Source organism: Littorina saxatilis, linkage group LG2 (genome assembly GCF_037325665.1).
Source record: "Littorina saxatilis isolate snail1 linkage group LG2, US_GU_Lsax_2.0, whole genome shotgun sequence".
Lineage (NCBI taxonomy): Eukaryota > Metazoa > Mollusca > Gastropoda > Littorinimorpha > Littorinidae > Littorina > Littorina saxatilis.
The window spans coordinates 50,754,703-50,771,043 of record NC_090246.1 but is presented as its reverse complement, the minus strand read 5'-3'; the positions used below and the strand labels follow the sequence as shown (position 1 = coordinate 50,771,043).

The 16,341-nt window shown below is 42.2% G+C and overlaps 1 protein-coding gene and 1 long non-coding RNA gene across 2 annotated transcripts; one reads left to right on the top strand and one right to left on the bottom strand.

The window, feature by feature from the left end:
• Positions 1 to 5,169: 5,169 nt before the first annotated feature.
• On the top strand, positions 5,170 to 7,102 carry LOC138956293 (uncharacterized). Its single transcript, XR_011452592.1, has 3 exons — positions 5,170 to 5,723; positions 6,115 to 6,209; positions 6,770 to 7,102. It is a non-coding gene; the product is annotated as an uncharacterized lncRNA (long non-coding RNA).
• A 5,315-nt stretch (positions 7,103 to 12,417) lies between these two features.
• On the bottom strand, positions 12,418 to 15,615 carry LOC138956285 (uncharacterized). The gene is made up of 4 exons (XM_070327687.1): positions 15,446 to 15,615; positions 14,917 to 15,006; positions 14,402 to 14,492; positions 12,418 to 13,619 (listed from the first exon to the last, which is right to left on the bottom strand). Exons 1-4 carry the CDS (start codon positions 15,602 to 15,604, stop codon positions 13,228 to 13,230), a joined length of 732 nt encoding a protein of 243 aa, XP_070183788.1. The 5' UTR covers positions 15,605 to 15,615; the 3' UTR covers positions 12,418 to 13,227.
• Between the last annotated feature and the right edge of the window lie 726 nt (positions 15,616 to 16,341).

Sequence of the window (16,341 nt, the reverse complement as noted above, 5' to 3'; positions counted from 1 at the left end):
CTGAACGCCTTGACTGACCAGCTGACACAAGTCATACATCACACGCCTAAGAAATTAGGGTCATTTACACAATTAGCCATGTCCCACTATGTCTCATTTCTGTGTTCATTTATTTTTGCACCAATTCAGGAGATTTATGTCATTTTGATTTTGAAGGTAACATCGTCCGTTCTGTTGGTTGATGCAACAACGGACAAAATGGACAAGAATATTGGAGAAAATTCAACAAGGACAATAAATATACCCAAAAAAATGCAATGCAATAAATAAAAAATGAAATAAAAATGAGGTTGCGGAGCGGGGGAGTGGTAGGACGGACCGTGATAGTTGTGCACATCAGATTTTCAGCGCAGTGAAAGTTTCCCCAAAGGGAAATGGGGTGTGGAAGAAGGGATTGGATATGGGGATGATTGATGGAGAGGAAGATGATGTGGGGGCAATGGGGGAGGGGGGGGGGGGCAGGGAGGAGATATGGCTTTAAAGACAAAGACGCGGCAGAGAGGCGAGGCCATCAGCACACCAGGACTCTCGGCGGCCGCAACACTTCGCCCTGACAATGAACACTTAAACGGCCATTTGTCTTCAAGGCAACCGTATTTATGCCGGTTATATATTCCGCACAACTTTATAACAACAGACAGCTCTGCGGCGGACTGACAACTTTCTATTGTGGTCGGAATTTTATTCTAAACGCGGGATGAGCTGCGCGCAGCATGTGGGAAGAAAGAAGGAGGGGTGACGTTATGGCCGAAATGCGCGAGTTCTCTTCCCAAACCTCCAGGGAACCTCCAGGGACCCTCTAAAACGATGGGCCCAAAACGCTGAGTTATGTATAGTGGACCTGAATCATACATGTTTAAAAAAAAAGTTATTGGTCAAAGAGTAGAAGAAGGGAGAAGGAGATACAAAGAGGAAGAGCAAAGCAAAAGAAAATAGACCACTGTGTGAAATGGTATTGTGTCGATTATACAAAGCAGAGAGAGAGGAAAGGGTGGCGTTCGCAGAAATGCGAAGATTGTCCCAAACGCAGAGGAGCTTTCTAACGAGAACGATGCATTTGAATGACGGGCGCTGTGGCGGGGTGGTAAGACGTCGGCCTCTTAATCGGAAGGTCGAGGATTCGAATCCCGCCTGGTGGGTTAAGTGTGGAGATTTTCCGATCTTCCAGGTCAACTAGTGGCTTATCCCCCTTCGTGTGTACACGCAAGCACAAGACCAAGTGCGCACGAAAAAGATCCTGTAATCCATGCCAGAGTTTGATGGGTTATAGAAACACGAAAATACCCAGCATGCTTCCTCCGAAAGCGGCGTATGGCTGCCTTCATGGTGGGGTAAAAACGGTCATACTCGGTGGGAGTTTCAGCCCACGAACGCAGAAGAAGAAGAAGATGCATTTGAATGATGCATTTTTAACTTATTCGTCACAGAAAAGTAGAACATACGTAGAAACTGGATAGATAAAAAGAAGACAGGAAAAGATCTAGAAACTGACTTGCGTCGATGCTATACAAATTTTTTTTAAGTAACCGGTCATAGAGTAGAAGATGATAGAAGGATCGAACACGAAGGAAGAGAATGAAGAAGAGAGAGAAGAAGGTAAATACGCTACCACCTGAAACGGTATTGCGTCGATATCATGAAACGAAGAGAGAGGGAAGGATGGCGCACGTGGGAATTCGAGGATCCTTCTCAGTCAACATCCGGGGACTCTACAGAAACCAGCGATGGGAGTTAGTTGAATTAATCATGCATGCTTTACTCGTTGTCTCCCAGGTACGGATATATCCATACCCACTCATATATGGCTCTATCTGACCTGGTACGGATATATCCGTACACACAGTCACTTCAGTCGCTTCCTGTAACGTCGATCTAACGCCTGCATTCCAGCGTGTTGATACACAGTTCCTACTCAGTTACTACAATTCTGAGTGACCTCAGTGCTGCAGCACAGCTGGTCTCGGCTAAAAAAAAACTTGGTCAACATAGGTGGGGTAGAAAATGTTAAGTTTCTGGTCAGAGAGTAAAAGAAGACAGACAAAAGGTTTGGGTGGAGGCAAGGGAAGAAAGAAAATTGATGACCATTTAGAATAGTATTGCGTCAATATCATACAAAAGGACATTCTCGCGGTATGTGTGCTTGTAATACTGATATCCGCATGCTTATTTTTGCACCTACGCAAGGATGCATGCACAGGCACGCGGACACAAACACGCAGACACAGACACAGAGCGGCAGACAGACAGACAGACAGACAGACAGACAGACAGACAGACAGACAGACAGATTGACAGACAGACAGCCAGCCAGCCAGCCAGACAGACAGACAGACAGACACACACACACACACACACACACACACGCATCCACACACTCAGTCTTAGGGGCACACACACACAAGTTCACACATGCATTCACTCAACACAGACAGATGCGTTGTGCATGTTCTACTTCCACATAATAGGTTATGTGCTCGACTGACTGAAGTGAAAAGTATGGTATAGAGACTAATTGAAAAGATCCTGTGTTGTTTTGGTGAAGGTTTGAAGTTAAGCGAAGCGAGCAGATTAATAGAATGCGTATTCTTCGCGTTTAATGGCACGAAATGCAAAGAGACAAAATCATCTTGCGTCGCAGCATACAAAATGGAAAATCGTAGTTTTATACTTGGCTAACAATTTTATTCAACTTATAGGCCGGAGAAAAAAAAAGAAGCTCGAAATGATAAAAGTAATGTCGAGTAGCTTAAACGATTATGGAACTAGACAAAATCTCTAAAGAGATTGTACTGCTGCCACAGTCTATAGTATATTCTAAATGGAAACTCGGTATTTATACCAGACCAAGAGACCTGTTCCTTTAAAGAGATGTCATGCTGAAGAAAAGCTTGAAAGGAAAGGGCTTGAAAAGAAAGTAGTAACGGAGAGAGACTTCACAAAACAGAGAGAGAGAAAGAAAAAAAAAGAAAACCAGAGCGACATAAAACTTTTGAACAACCTGCATGGCGAGAGAATTGAATAGTAATATAAAGAGACTGGAGGAAAAAACACACGATAAGAAACACTGGGGGAGGGGTAAAAGTTGTAAAGAGAATAGTAATGGCGAGAGATTTAATAACGATATCAAAATGGCAAAGAAAAAAAAATAGGCATCATGATAAAAAAAATAAAATAAAGAAGATCGTCACAACCACCGGGAAAATAAAAGCACCACCGATACGATTCGTAGTGTCGCACTGTGGCAGCGAGCCCGTAAATCAGACGCCACGGCCTGGGACTGTTGCGGGCCCATAAAACAGTGGTAGGGTTTCCTTTTCTTTCCTGCCGTGGACCCTCCCCTTACCAGAGACTCTACAGTCTCTGCCCTTACTGATCCGTCCCAGGGCCCTCCCGGTCCCTCCCGGGTCCCTCCCGACCCCCACAGCCCCTGGGTCTCGAGTCGCACCTCCGTAGGCACAGCGATCGCCTCCTCTGCCACCTCGCTGACATGGCCACGACTTGTGGACGCCATCGTCTGCTTTATGTGGACCGCCACCCCTAGTGTTTTGCTAGCTCTCTTTGCTCGGCCTTTTCGCTTATAAAAGTTTGCATTGGTGGTGGTGATTGTTCGGTACTGTTACACTGTGCTAGGAAACACTGTTTGGAATGGGTTTTTTCTGTGTTGTTGTTGTTGTTTGTACTGACGTTATCTCCTGCTTTATGTAGACCGCCACCCCTAATATTGCTAGCTCTCTGGTAGGCCTTTTTGCTTTACCGTTTGCATTGGTGGTGGTGGTTGTTCGGTATACCCTGTGCTGGTAAAATATATTCTGTTTGGATTGGTTTCTTGTTGTTGTTGCTGTTGTTGTTTGTACTAACGTTATCTCCTGCTTTATGTGGACCGCTACCCCCAGTATTTTTTAATAGCTCTCTCTGCTCGGCCGTTCTTCTTTTCCGTTTGTATTGGTGGTGGTGGTTGTTCGGTATACACTGTGCTGGTAAAATATATGCTGTTTGGATTGGTTTCTTCCTGTGTTGTTGTTGTTGCTGTTGTTGTTTGTACTAACGTTATCGTCTGCTTTATGTGGACCGCCACCCCGAGTATTTTGCTAGCTCTCTCTGCTCGGCCTTCTTACTTTACCGTTTGCGTTGGTGGTGGTGGTTGTTTGCTGTGTACTGTGCTGGAATATATACATACACCCTGCTTTGATTGTGTTTTTACGCTTGTTTTTGTTTGTTTGTTTATTGTCTGTTGTTGATGTTGTTGTTGTTGCTGTTGTTGTTGTTGTGGTCGTGGTCGTGGTCGTCGTTATTTTTTATTGTAGTAGCAGTAGTAGTAGTAGTAGTAGTAGTAGTAGTAGTAGTAGTAGTAGTAGTAGTTGTTGTTGTTCATGGGCAGTGCTCCTGTTTTTGTTTTGATTTGCTGTGTATTGTTCTTGCTGTTTGCGTATAAAGTTTGTACTGATGTTACTGTCTGCTTTATGTGGATCACCACCATTGTATAGCTACCTCTTTACGTATCCTTCTTGCTGACTAGGGTCGATGCTAGTTGTTTCTCGCTACTGTGTTATGTCCCTTTTTCGGCTAAATTTCGTGTTTGTTTGTTTGTTTGTTTCGTTTTGTTTTTGTGCTTCTGGCGTCGCTTGTTCTTTCCCTTTGTTTCCTTCTTGCTGTTTTGTATAAACCATAATGCTATATGGAGCTCTCGATTACCGTCGCTGTTACGTCTTTTGTTCGCTCCTTGGTTCTGCATTTTAAGTCCATGCTCTGGTTTCGTTTGTCCTTTTGCTGTTGTGTTCTAGTTCGTTTTGTGTAAAGATTGTTTTTCCAGATACAGCATAATTATTCTGGCTTCCTGCCTTGGTTTTCCATTGTTTTCACACTACTTTTTCTTCGGCTCCCCCCTCTTATGGTCGGCGGAGGTTGTTTGCTACTGTGCTGAATACTCTGCATGCTTGGCTTGGTTTTGTATTGTCTGGCTTGGTTTTGTATTGTCTGGCTTGGTTTTGTATTGTCTGGCTTGGTTTTGTATTGTCTGGCTTGGCCTCCGGCCTATTCTTGTTGTGGCTATGCTATGCTAACTTGATTTTTCTGTCCCCAGAGCTAGTGTCTATTTGGGTTATATCGTGGTTATAAGCTAGGAATTGTTGTGGTCTGTTCTGACCACGGACCTAATATAAATGGACGCTCCTCTTGGGGTCACGGCCCTTTGAGTGGCTACGAAAGGTCCAATCAGAACTGTTGGGGTTTCACACTTCCGTTTCTCAGACATTTGCAATGTTTACATCATATTAGCGACTTTTGTGTCTTCGTCTTCATCTTCGTTTTCATTCTCAAGTGCATAAAATAAATACTTGAATGTGACATTCGTTTTCTTGTATAAGTAGCCTTCAAACGTATGTGGGATTTTCTTTCACACGTTGATGTATTGCAGTTTGTGGCTGATTAAAGTGATGGTCCTAAAGTGATTTCACAGTTCAGCGAACAATCACAATGGCAGGCCGGTTGAGCGTCATGATGAATAAAAGCAGTGGTTCGAACTGCTGTATTGTGGATTGTCACGCTAATTCGACAAACTGTCAAGGATTATGTTTTCCGAAGTTGCCCAGGAAAGGAGTGAGCGCCGAGCAAGACGAGTACCGACGAGTATTGATCCGCATCATTGACCGCAAGGACACGTCATTCAACGAAAACACTGCAACTAATATGCTCCCGGCATTTTGAAGCAAGCGGTATCAAATACGGTAAGTCTTTTTGCTATTGTGTTATTTTCTTTACTGAAGTAACTGGCTAAATTTGCACAAACAAGAATTGCATGTCAGTTATGAGCACCAATTATATATTTCTATTTGTTGTGGTGGTTTCCCTTTTTACTTGGAGTTGGAGGGGGATGTGTTGGGGACAGCTGTACCACACCACCACACATTTATATGGAATACAAAATTGAGAATATTTCCAGATTTGAAAGTGGCAACCATAGATTAATTATACAAGTTTGAAAGCACCCTGATCACACAGAGCACAGGTTGTGACACAGAGCTGGGTTTTACAATTTTTTTCTGGGTATTTTTTAAATTTATTTTACATTTATTTTTCTAGATTTTATGTGTACATTCATTATAAATACAATTTCAGGTCCATCTGGCAAGTGCAGTGGCCTTGTACTGGGAAGCATTCCGACCTATCACATGCCAAGACCTGTGACGCTGAATCCCTCAAGACCAGGACCTGTATGTTATTTATTTTTAAAATTTTCCATATTTTTCTATTTGAGGCCCAAACAAACCAACAATTGTTTCTGGTAACCCGACCTACCATATTTTTTTCTGCCGACCCTAGACTTTTTTTAATTATTGCACTCTGCTAAGTCATGTCCCTGGAGCACACAACGCAATCTGAAATGTAACCCAAAACACACATCGGGGTAACAGCAAGGCTTTGTGAAAGTTTGTTAGCGTTTTAATAAATCACAACCTTTATTTCCTCATTCCTCATGTGTCTTTAGGATGGGGGAAGGAGAACAAAACAGAAAAAATCATTGCACAATAACATTCAGCCCAAAAAAACAAACAAGAAAAAGTACCTACCAAACCTACTGACCCCATTTTTTTCAGCCATGTTACCACTATACCAGATTTATTTTTGGGGGGGCCTGACGTCTGGCTATTTGACATCTGTGGGTTTTGTCATTGATTGGCTGAAAGGCCGGTTCAAAGTTGACTGAAATGATAGATTTTGAGTTATCTCCACTAGCAGTAAACCATACAATTCTCATGTGTTACTGTTACAGACTGACAGACCACCTCCACCAATCCCAGACCGAGTGTCCTACTACAACTTTGATGATGTGAGGAAGGACCTGACTTTGGTGGAGAGTCCTTGGATTGTTCAAGAAAACATGGCATCATCTTTTCAAGTCAGCCTTCCTTCTGAGCGTGGATATGTGACTGTCACTCTGGCAAAGGAAAACTCAGAGAAGGGCACGCTTGCAGATGTAACGGTATTTGGGGCCAACTTTTTGCTTTGATTAGCCATTTTAGAGAAGTATGCTGTGAGGTCATGTTGTTAGGCAAAGCAGACAACTTATTGGATTCACTCGGGAGCGGCCGTGCGTGCATGCGTCCGGGCGTAGCTTCAAATATCTTCAAAACGGTTGGATGGATTTCCATGAAAATTAGTATTAGGGTACATTAGGTGATTCCCCAGTTGTTTTTTTCGCTCTATTTAAAAAAAAATGCTCATGGCACTGAAAATTTAGACCAAAAATGTGATATTAACAATCAACATGACTCAAATGTTATAAATGAAATAGACCTCTGACCCCCCCACACCTTTTTTTTAGAACTGGATCTTCATTAAAATAAACTTGTGAAGGAAAAAATTTTTTAAAGCTGAGAGGATTTGCTAGTGTCGTGTCTTTGAGAGCTCAGACCGTGTCAGTGATTTTGTTTTGTTCAGATCTGACAAGTTTAACATCAAAAAGAAAAATTGCCAAAAATTCAGTAAACAGTGTAATTTCAAACTTACAAAATCATTCCAATAAGACCTCAAAGCAGCTGGAGTTTGAATTTGAAGTTAATATGGTCTGTGAAGGTTACAGGAGCCCTCTGGAAAGTAAAAAAATTGTCATGCTTGCCCCCTTCCCCCCCCAAAAATTCTTAATAACTTGTTATGCTACATTTGTCGCAGAGTTTATAAGTTTGTATCTGTTTGCAGGTGTTTGGTTCACCAGCTCCACACCTCAGCATAGACTTGGAAAAGAAGAAGCTGCTCCATCTGCTGAAGGAGCTGCAGGACATGAGAGTTTGCCCTGGAATCAGGGATGCAAATCTGCAGGATTTGGCTGGCGCACCAGATGGTCGCACATCATATTATAGACACATGGAATACAAGTGTGTAAATGGGAAAGTGACCCACATTTCAAGTGTGAAATCGACAAGATGCGAGTTATTGTTGCCACCTTCATCTCCACTGTGTCAGAAATGTGTGCAGATTGAGAAAGTTCTTCTTCAAAAAAGAAATACGCTAGCAGAAGCTGTGACAAAGCCCATACATCCCAATGCACCTCTTCACAACATGCCGAAAGCACAGCTCAAAGAAGCATTCAAGCACACGCGTCTTGAGAACAACCGTCTTCAAAAGGAGTTGCAGCTCTTCAAAGAGAAAATGGAAGAAGAGTCTGTTCACATGAACGAAGCAATGCACAGCAGTCTATGTGCAGTAGACACAGGTCAACTGAAGGAGGGGTCACTCCAGAAGCTCTTCTGGGAGGAGCAACAAAAGGCGTTGACTTGCAAAGCAAAAGGCATGCGATAGCATCCAATGATAATTCGCCTAGCAATTATGCTGCAAAGCAAAAGCAAAGCAGCCTACGAGACACTTCGAAAGACAAGTGTGCTGAAACTACCTGGAACCACCACACTGCGGGAGTATACGAGTGCAAACAGCCCAGAGGCAGGCTTTCGGTGCAGTCATGGAGGAACTCCTTGCCAAACTGCCTGAAACTCAGATATGTCGTGTTGCTACACGATGAAATGACAATCAGGTCTGATCTGATGTTTGATCAGAGGAGCGGCTTCCTTGTGGGCTTTGTGAACAAAGACAGCTGGACATTTGACACTGACAGAGAAAAAGTGGCCACACATGCCCTCGTCTTTTATGTGGTGGGGGTTAACAGCACTTTGAAGATGAGCGTCGGGTACTTTGGCACCACGGGAGCCACCTCTGATGAACTGTTGCCACTGTTGTGGACAGCCATCGGTTGTTTAGAGGAGTGTGGCTGGAAGGTGGTTGCCAGCACCAGCGATAAAGCATCTCCAAACCAGCGGCTGTATCAGCTCCACCAGGTGCCTGGCGTCAGCGATGTCTGCTTCAAAGCAGTCAACCTCCATGCCCCAGAGCGGGAGGTTTTCTTCATTTCTGACGCACCCCATCTGATAAAGACTGTCAGAAACAACCTTGAAAGCAGCGGGAAAAATACCAGACTGCTGTGGAAAGATGGTTTCAAACTGCTGTGGAGCCACATCAGTGATGTTCGTGAAGCTGACAGGGCGCGTGGACTGCGGATGACCAAGCTGGAGAATGCCCACATTAATCTGACACCACATTCCAAGATGAATGTCAGTCTGGCTGCGCAGGTCCTGAGCAACCGCGTTGGGCGTGTTATGCAAACATACGGCAAGCCTGAGGTCCAGGAGACAGCAAAGTTTGTGCTGCTTATGGACAGGTTCTTTGACTGTCTGAACACCAGGCATCTGAAGGAAGGTGAGAGAAAGTTGAAGCCAGATCTAGATGCATACACTGATGTGAATGATCCCAGATTTCAGTTTCTGGAGGATTTTCTTCAATACCTGGAGGACTGGCGTACATCAGTGGACAACAGAAATGATCAACCATACACCCGAGCTGACCGTCAAAAGATGTTCTTGACGCATCAGACCTACCGAGGCCTGGTGATGACTGTCCGCGCATTCATCGGGGTGACCCGTTTTCTGCTGGCCAATGGTGTGTCGTTCATCCTCAGCAACAAATTCTGCCAAGACCCTATCGAGGAACACTTTGGACGCCACAGGGCCATGAAGCGAACAGCTGAAAACCCGAGCCTGTACGAGTTTGGTCATCAGGAGAACAGTATCCTCCTTCAGCGCCAGCTTGCTCTCATCATCACCCCAAGAGGAAATTCTAGGGGGGCGCACCACGAACCACCTCAAGTGGACCTCAGCATCAGTCCATTGAAAAAGAAAAAGAACAACTGATCGTGCAGTGTTGTGGCTGTATCACTTAAAGGTACTGAACTTGTCAAATCCAGGTGCACGGAGCCCCTGGGGCTTTTAGTCATACCTCAGGCAGCTATCCGTTAGACTACCAAGTTTCATTGACTTGCACCCAAAGAGTCAAGAACTGCGATTTTTTTACGAATTAATTTCGTACTCGGACCCGGCTGGTCTTGACCTATTTTTGGATCTAAATTTAGATCAGATAGATCACCACATCATGCACAAAAAGACACGTCACTAGCAAACTATGTCAGACATCATCATGAGTTTGTGTAAAACAAAATGGAGGCCGGAATCACTCAGTTGAATCGAACTCCGACCAAACACCACGTAATAACTAGGTTAATTTATGCACTCGCGTGAACAAGAAACTGTCGAGCTTCACAGATGTCGTCGTTGGGTAGTTTTGGGTTTGTTTTACTACCATCGGAGGATTTTTGAACTGTAAATGCACTCAGCTGCAACAAAAACGCAAAACGAAGGCACTGTGCCTTTAAGTTATTTGTGTGTGTGCGTATTATCTTTTCCCTCAGTGAAATGGACTGTTTGGGAAATGTTGATGTGTTCAAGTTCAGCAGTGCATCAATTTTGTCAAGTTTGAAGTGTTGTGTAATTGCGATCTGTTACAACAAAATTACACATGATTTTGAGCAAACGTAGCGCTTAGCCCGAGGATTTATTTATTTTATATTTATTTATTTTATGTTACCTGCGGACGCAACCGCTCCCGCCCAAGCCATACAGGTTAACCTGAAACCAGCCAAAGAAAGGGTAATCCCCATCTTGAACAAACTGCAGGAAACCTTCAAATGCAGAATGAGTCTTACCACTGCAAAGCAATCGCTTATTCTCGCAATCGAGAAGGACCGGTGTGTACCCTTCCTTAAAGGGACCACCGAGTTCAACCCAGCATTGAACGGCTCTACTGCCAGAATACATGAGCTTAGAGATCAGTTTCAGGATACCATAAGGGAAAACAAAATTTCCCTCCAACACCAGTTCGCCGAAATCATTGAGGCGGAAATTGAAAAGGAAACGGACACCATCAAATGTCTCCGCGATGAGACCCTCGCCATCGCGAATAAAGACGAAGAAGCCCTCAACATGCTGAAACTCAGCCTGCAGAAATCCATCAAAGAGGAACAAGCTGCAGTACAACGCCACCGTACCGGCGCGAGCGCCGTAGCCAACAGCGAAAACAGCCACACGACCACTCAGCGAACCGATACAGAATCCCTAAGCTGTTGTCTTGAATCTACAACCCGGTCTGCCCTCGGGCGGACCACACTCATCTTCCAAAAAGGGATGAATTGTTTCGTTGCTAAACCAAACAAACAACCACTACACCTTCCCTCCAATGAACCTGTACACATAGTACACATACGGGGAAATATAACCCGTTAATATACGACCACAGTACATTTAGTACAATACATCCTAGTACACACCATGGAGGAAATTCCACCACAAATCATACATAAATGATCATTTTTGTGTTTTTTTCTTGTGAATAAACACAAGAAAGAAATGGGCTGAACAAACAAATACACGAATCACTGAGCCTCATATAAGCCTCAGTCACTGTGAGGACATATGGGTAATAAACCACCAGTACATGCAAGTACACCCCAACAAGGGAAATGAATAATAGTCATCTATAAATGATTATTCTCAATCGAGAAACAAAATGATGAGGATATGGGTTTGAATAGTTGTCCCCTGACGAGGTGGGAAGGTCGGGTGAAAGGACAAGGATATATAGCACAGACAGAGGAGCATACAATTAAGACACCGAAGACAGATGTTGCTTTAACTTATCCTTTATTAAAGCAAAATGTAACTAAAAATAACCACTCAGGTAGCTTATCTAAATCAGAAATGTTCCAAAACAGTTTAGCTAAATCTGGTAGCAACCAGAGACAATGCTATCTATAAGTTATAATTTAGAAACAATGAACAGAACTCTAATACAAGAAATAGCAATGCTTACATAAAACCAGAAATAGCAATTATGAATTCTGATATCTACCAGTACCAGAATCAGCTAGAAACAATAATAGAACCAGAAACAATATATGTAATTTCTGGTGCAAACCAGAAAGTAGTGAAAAAAGGTTATTATTCTGGTAGCAACCAGAAAGCAGTGTAAAGAAGGCACTAAAAAGAACAGAAAATACAATTATAAACAACATGCCTTCTAAGTCACACATGACATAATACAAAGCACAAACCAATGAATGTAACATTGTACAAAATAATCATGACAAATATAGACAAGTAACAATACAGCCAAAATCCTGCAGACACAGCATTCTCTGAAAGATAATCCACAATTAGTTTAACAACTCCAAAAAGCTAATGTCAAGGGAAGTAACCAACATCTTCCCTTAGGCCTAAGCCTTGCATAGGAAAATGCTTTACATAAATTAACCAACTGCATGAACCGCACCTGCAAAATAAGTATTATTATTAAGCATGTTCATCGCCATGAAGACACATCCTCATCGAGTTGAATAATAACGACAAGAATAAGAAAGATAACTCAGGCATGGGGTAAGCGCAAGCTCCCATGCTTCAAAATGAAGCGTTAGACAACAGTCTATTACTTTACAGGGAAGCGCGACTAAATCATATCGCTTTAGACTAAAAGTCTGTTTGCACCTATGCGCCTGCACAAAATGTTAGGTTTTTATCAGTCGCAAAGCTCTTCTGTATGTGTCTTTTTTTTGGCTTCCTTATTTTCATTTTCAAGAAGATGCACCCATGCAAAGGCCTTCACAAGAAAGTATCCTTTTTTGATTATGATAAATAAAGCCACATACATAACAGGGTATGTTACAATGTTCAGCAAAACATCAGCACACACAAGAAAGTTGAAACACATTTAGCGACAAGTTTGGTATTTTGCTGCAAAATTCTCTGCCACTGTCAAAATACAGAAAGCACTGTACCAAATCATGACAGTGCTATACTATCAGGGGGGAGCATCTCGTTACTCCCCCGGCTTAATTGTTACTGTTCATAACCCTAACCCTAAGGGGGAGTAACGAGCTGATCCCCTATCAGGGTTAGTCACTACTCATTGAACTGCCTTCTTTGAGTTTTTTTCTCAAGCCTTTTGTTTGCTTGCTGACCCTTGACATGGAATTCAATTTCTCCTTGAATGTTTTGCACTCATGGTGCACCCTAATCTTAAAAAAAAATAGTGTGACTTTTGAAAACACAACCTCTTTGGTTGTTGTTGAGGCCTCAGCAGTGAAACTGTGAAAAGCTGATGTGATGGTTTCATCAGCTGCACACATTTCCTCAAAATCAGACAATTTGCAACCATTCAGATTTCTAGCACTGCAAACATTTCTCATTTTGATTTCTAAAAGAAGAAAAAACTTCTCGGCTTGTGGTTTCAGGTAAACCAGCCTACCCCTATCCATGGTAGAAGTGAAAAGTTGGTTTTGTGCCTTTTCTTTTGTGGTCAAAAAGTCATCAAGGCATGTTGAAATAGCCTCATTTGTGTCATTTTTGTAAACTTTGCCAATCTCTGCTTCAGTTTGGAAAGTATATGCCCCCCTATGTAGCTGACAATGTCCCTCCCCTCGACACCCAAATCCTCGCATTCTTGGTCTTTTTCTTGTCTTTCTGTTGGTGATGACAGAGGATAGTTCTCATGTAACAGTGTCTCGAATAGTCTTTGACACAGCCATGTGGCAGCTTGCGGAGATCCTGTTGCTGTAATCACATAAGGCATGTTGGTCACATAGTTTGCGTAGAAGTTTCTCCACGCCAGCTCCCTGCTGCTGCGGATGAACTTGGTTCGCGGAACGAGGCACTGATTGAGGAATCGAACTGCTTCAAGCACTGTGGGCCCTGCAAGAAAAAAAACCCACATTTACCAGGCTTTCCAGAAGCAAATGACCTACAAAATACAAGAATAGAAAATTGCATATGTCTATGATTAAAATTATGCCATGCACTCCAAACTACTTTGAACAATATTTGAAAGTGTGAGTTAAAAAAAAAAAGCATGAACACCATAATTTTTTGCACAAGTTTTTATCTACAGTAACAGCATAGTACCAGCATATAACACTACACCCGCCCTGCCCAAAAGCAAAAAAATATGGATCAATGCTTCATTTTAAATTGGTTAAAATTAAATGCTTACATACTTTGGACTCAATAATATTGATCTTAAAGGGGCCACGTTGGGGAATTTTTTGGGGGTAAAAAGGCTTTAGAAGATGATATAAACATAAAAAATAACTATAAATGAACACATATGCACACGTACCCCGCTTCGCTGTCGCGCGGATTGTTTACACGTCGGGAATTTGTACATGAATATCAGGCCCAAGCTACGAATGCAAATTAGGGGCTTTCCCTTTCGCCAAGCTTTGCTTTCCTAAAAAGGCTTGGTTTCCAAGAATTACCTACTTTGTTTTGAAACCAAAACAAAACACACAGCTATGGGCACCCAGTTTTTTTTTGTTTTTTGTGTTTTATGCGTCAGGGCAAGTTTTCTTGTGCGTAATTCTTCATAATCTTATTCCTTTGAGCATTTCACTGGTTATCTTGGGTTTGTTTATTTTTACTACATTTCTGAGAGTCATCGATGCCCAACGTGGCTCTTTAAATAATTAAGTACATACTTGATATGTTCTTGAAGACAGATCTTGCTGCAACCGAAATACAATTTTCAGCCAGTGAAGAGCAGGCATCTTCCACCAATTTCATATTCACCTGCACACATAAACATTGCAACTTGCAACACACACCGAAAAAATATGTGCGCGAGCAGATTTGACATTTCAAAGGAATAAAGCTGAAAATGTAGATTTACTGCGGCAACCAATTGCAGAGTATTTTGTTGTTGTTTTGTGTTCTACGTGCAAGCCCTGTGGTAGTAGACATGTAGCAAGTAGATAGATCTGCTACATGCAACAGGTGCACATACATGTATTTACACATTTACCTGATATACACACACTTATGCATAAATACACATTTAGATTCAATCTTCAGCCTTGAGCAGGCATCGCGTCTAGAAAATGTATGTAGCCAGTTATCTGTTCAAAATATATGAAAAGAAAAAATGATCACAAAAGCATACACAGCATATAAATTATAATGTCAAGCATTATGAGTAAATACTTGCATTACTTACCTCAATGAAGGGTGTCTTTTTCTTGCCAGCCGCCTCCTTTTCACTGGCTCGGGCAATCCCATCCAAGTCACAAAGGTCATCATCCCCATTCTGAATCAAGCAAATATAATTGCAACAAATGGTTTCAGGAAATGAAAAGCTGATTAGCAGACAAGCAAAATGAAAACAAGCCCAGCTGCAGATGAGATAGGCATGCCACAGTGACTGTAAACAACCCTTTAGCCTGCACGAGACATGGGACTAAATAACATCAATAGCACTCCCAAAAGTGCTTTTCTACCATATATTTATCAACAGATTTAAAAAAAAACTGATTAAAAGACCAGGAGACCCGATCTCCGATGGTCAAAGAAACATCGTCAGTCAGTGAATTTAGCCTTCTGCCTTGTAAAACACTGTGTTTGTTCATCACATTCCTTCGAATTTCCGCAAAATTATAGCCGTACTGACTGCCTGACGTATTTCGAAGTACCTCTAGCATCTCTTTCCATTGATAATTTAAACAAAAGTTTGAAGAAAAACCACTTACAATGATTTCGCCGAGTACTCGATCAACAACATTCTCCAGCGTGGCCATGATGGATTGAGATTTAGCGGAAGTGAGAAACCCCAACACCCGAACACACAGCTGTGTCTGGCACTTGTTGATTGGCCGAAAGAGCGAGAGCCAGCTAAGAGGAGCGTCCATTAGTTATTAGGTCCGTGGTTCTGACTGTTTTTATATGAAGCCATCGTCTGCTTTATGCTGACCGTCATTCTGCAACCAGCTATCCTTCTTCTTCTACCTTTACCCTGCTTGTCTTGGTTTCATTCTGGTTGTATAGAATATAGTCAATGTTTGTAAAGATTTTAGTCAAGCAGTATGTAAGAAATGTTAAGTCCTTTGTACTGGAAACTTGCATTCTCCCAGTGAGGTAATAATATATTGTACTACGTTGCAAGCCCCTGGAGCAAATTTTTGATTAGTGCTTTTGTGAACAAGAAACAATTGACAAGTGGCTCTATCCCATCTCCCCCCTTTCCCCGTCGCGATATAACCTTCGTGGTTGAAAACGACGTTAAACACCAACTAAAGAAAAGATTGGTTTCATCAAAGGCATTCTACTGCTACTTTGGTTTCGTTATTTTATGTATGTCTGCTGTTCCGGTTTTGTTCGTTCTTTTGCTGTGTTCTGTTTTTATATTTTTGGTATAAGCTTGTGCTGAATGCTTTCACACCCACAGGCCAGTTTTCTTTTATAATACAATCATTGCAACAACAACTAAATCAATCTTCATGCAGTCAAAGGAGTTACATTTTACACAAGTCCTCGACAATGGCATTGCCATTTTCTTGTTTGTTGGCATTTACATTATAGTCTTGAACTATTTTTTTTCTGTCTTCTTATTTCATCCTGCGATTTATCCCAGGAAGACATTTCTTCA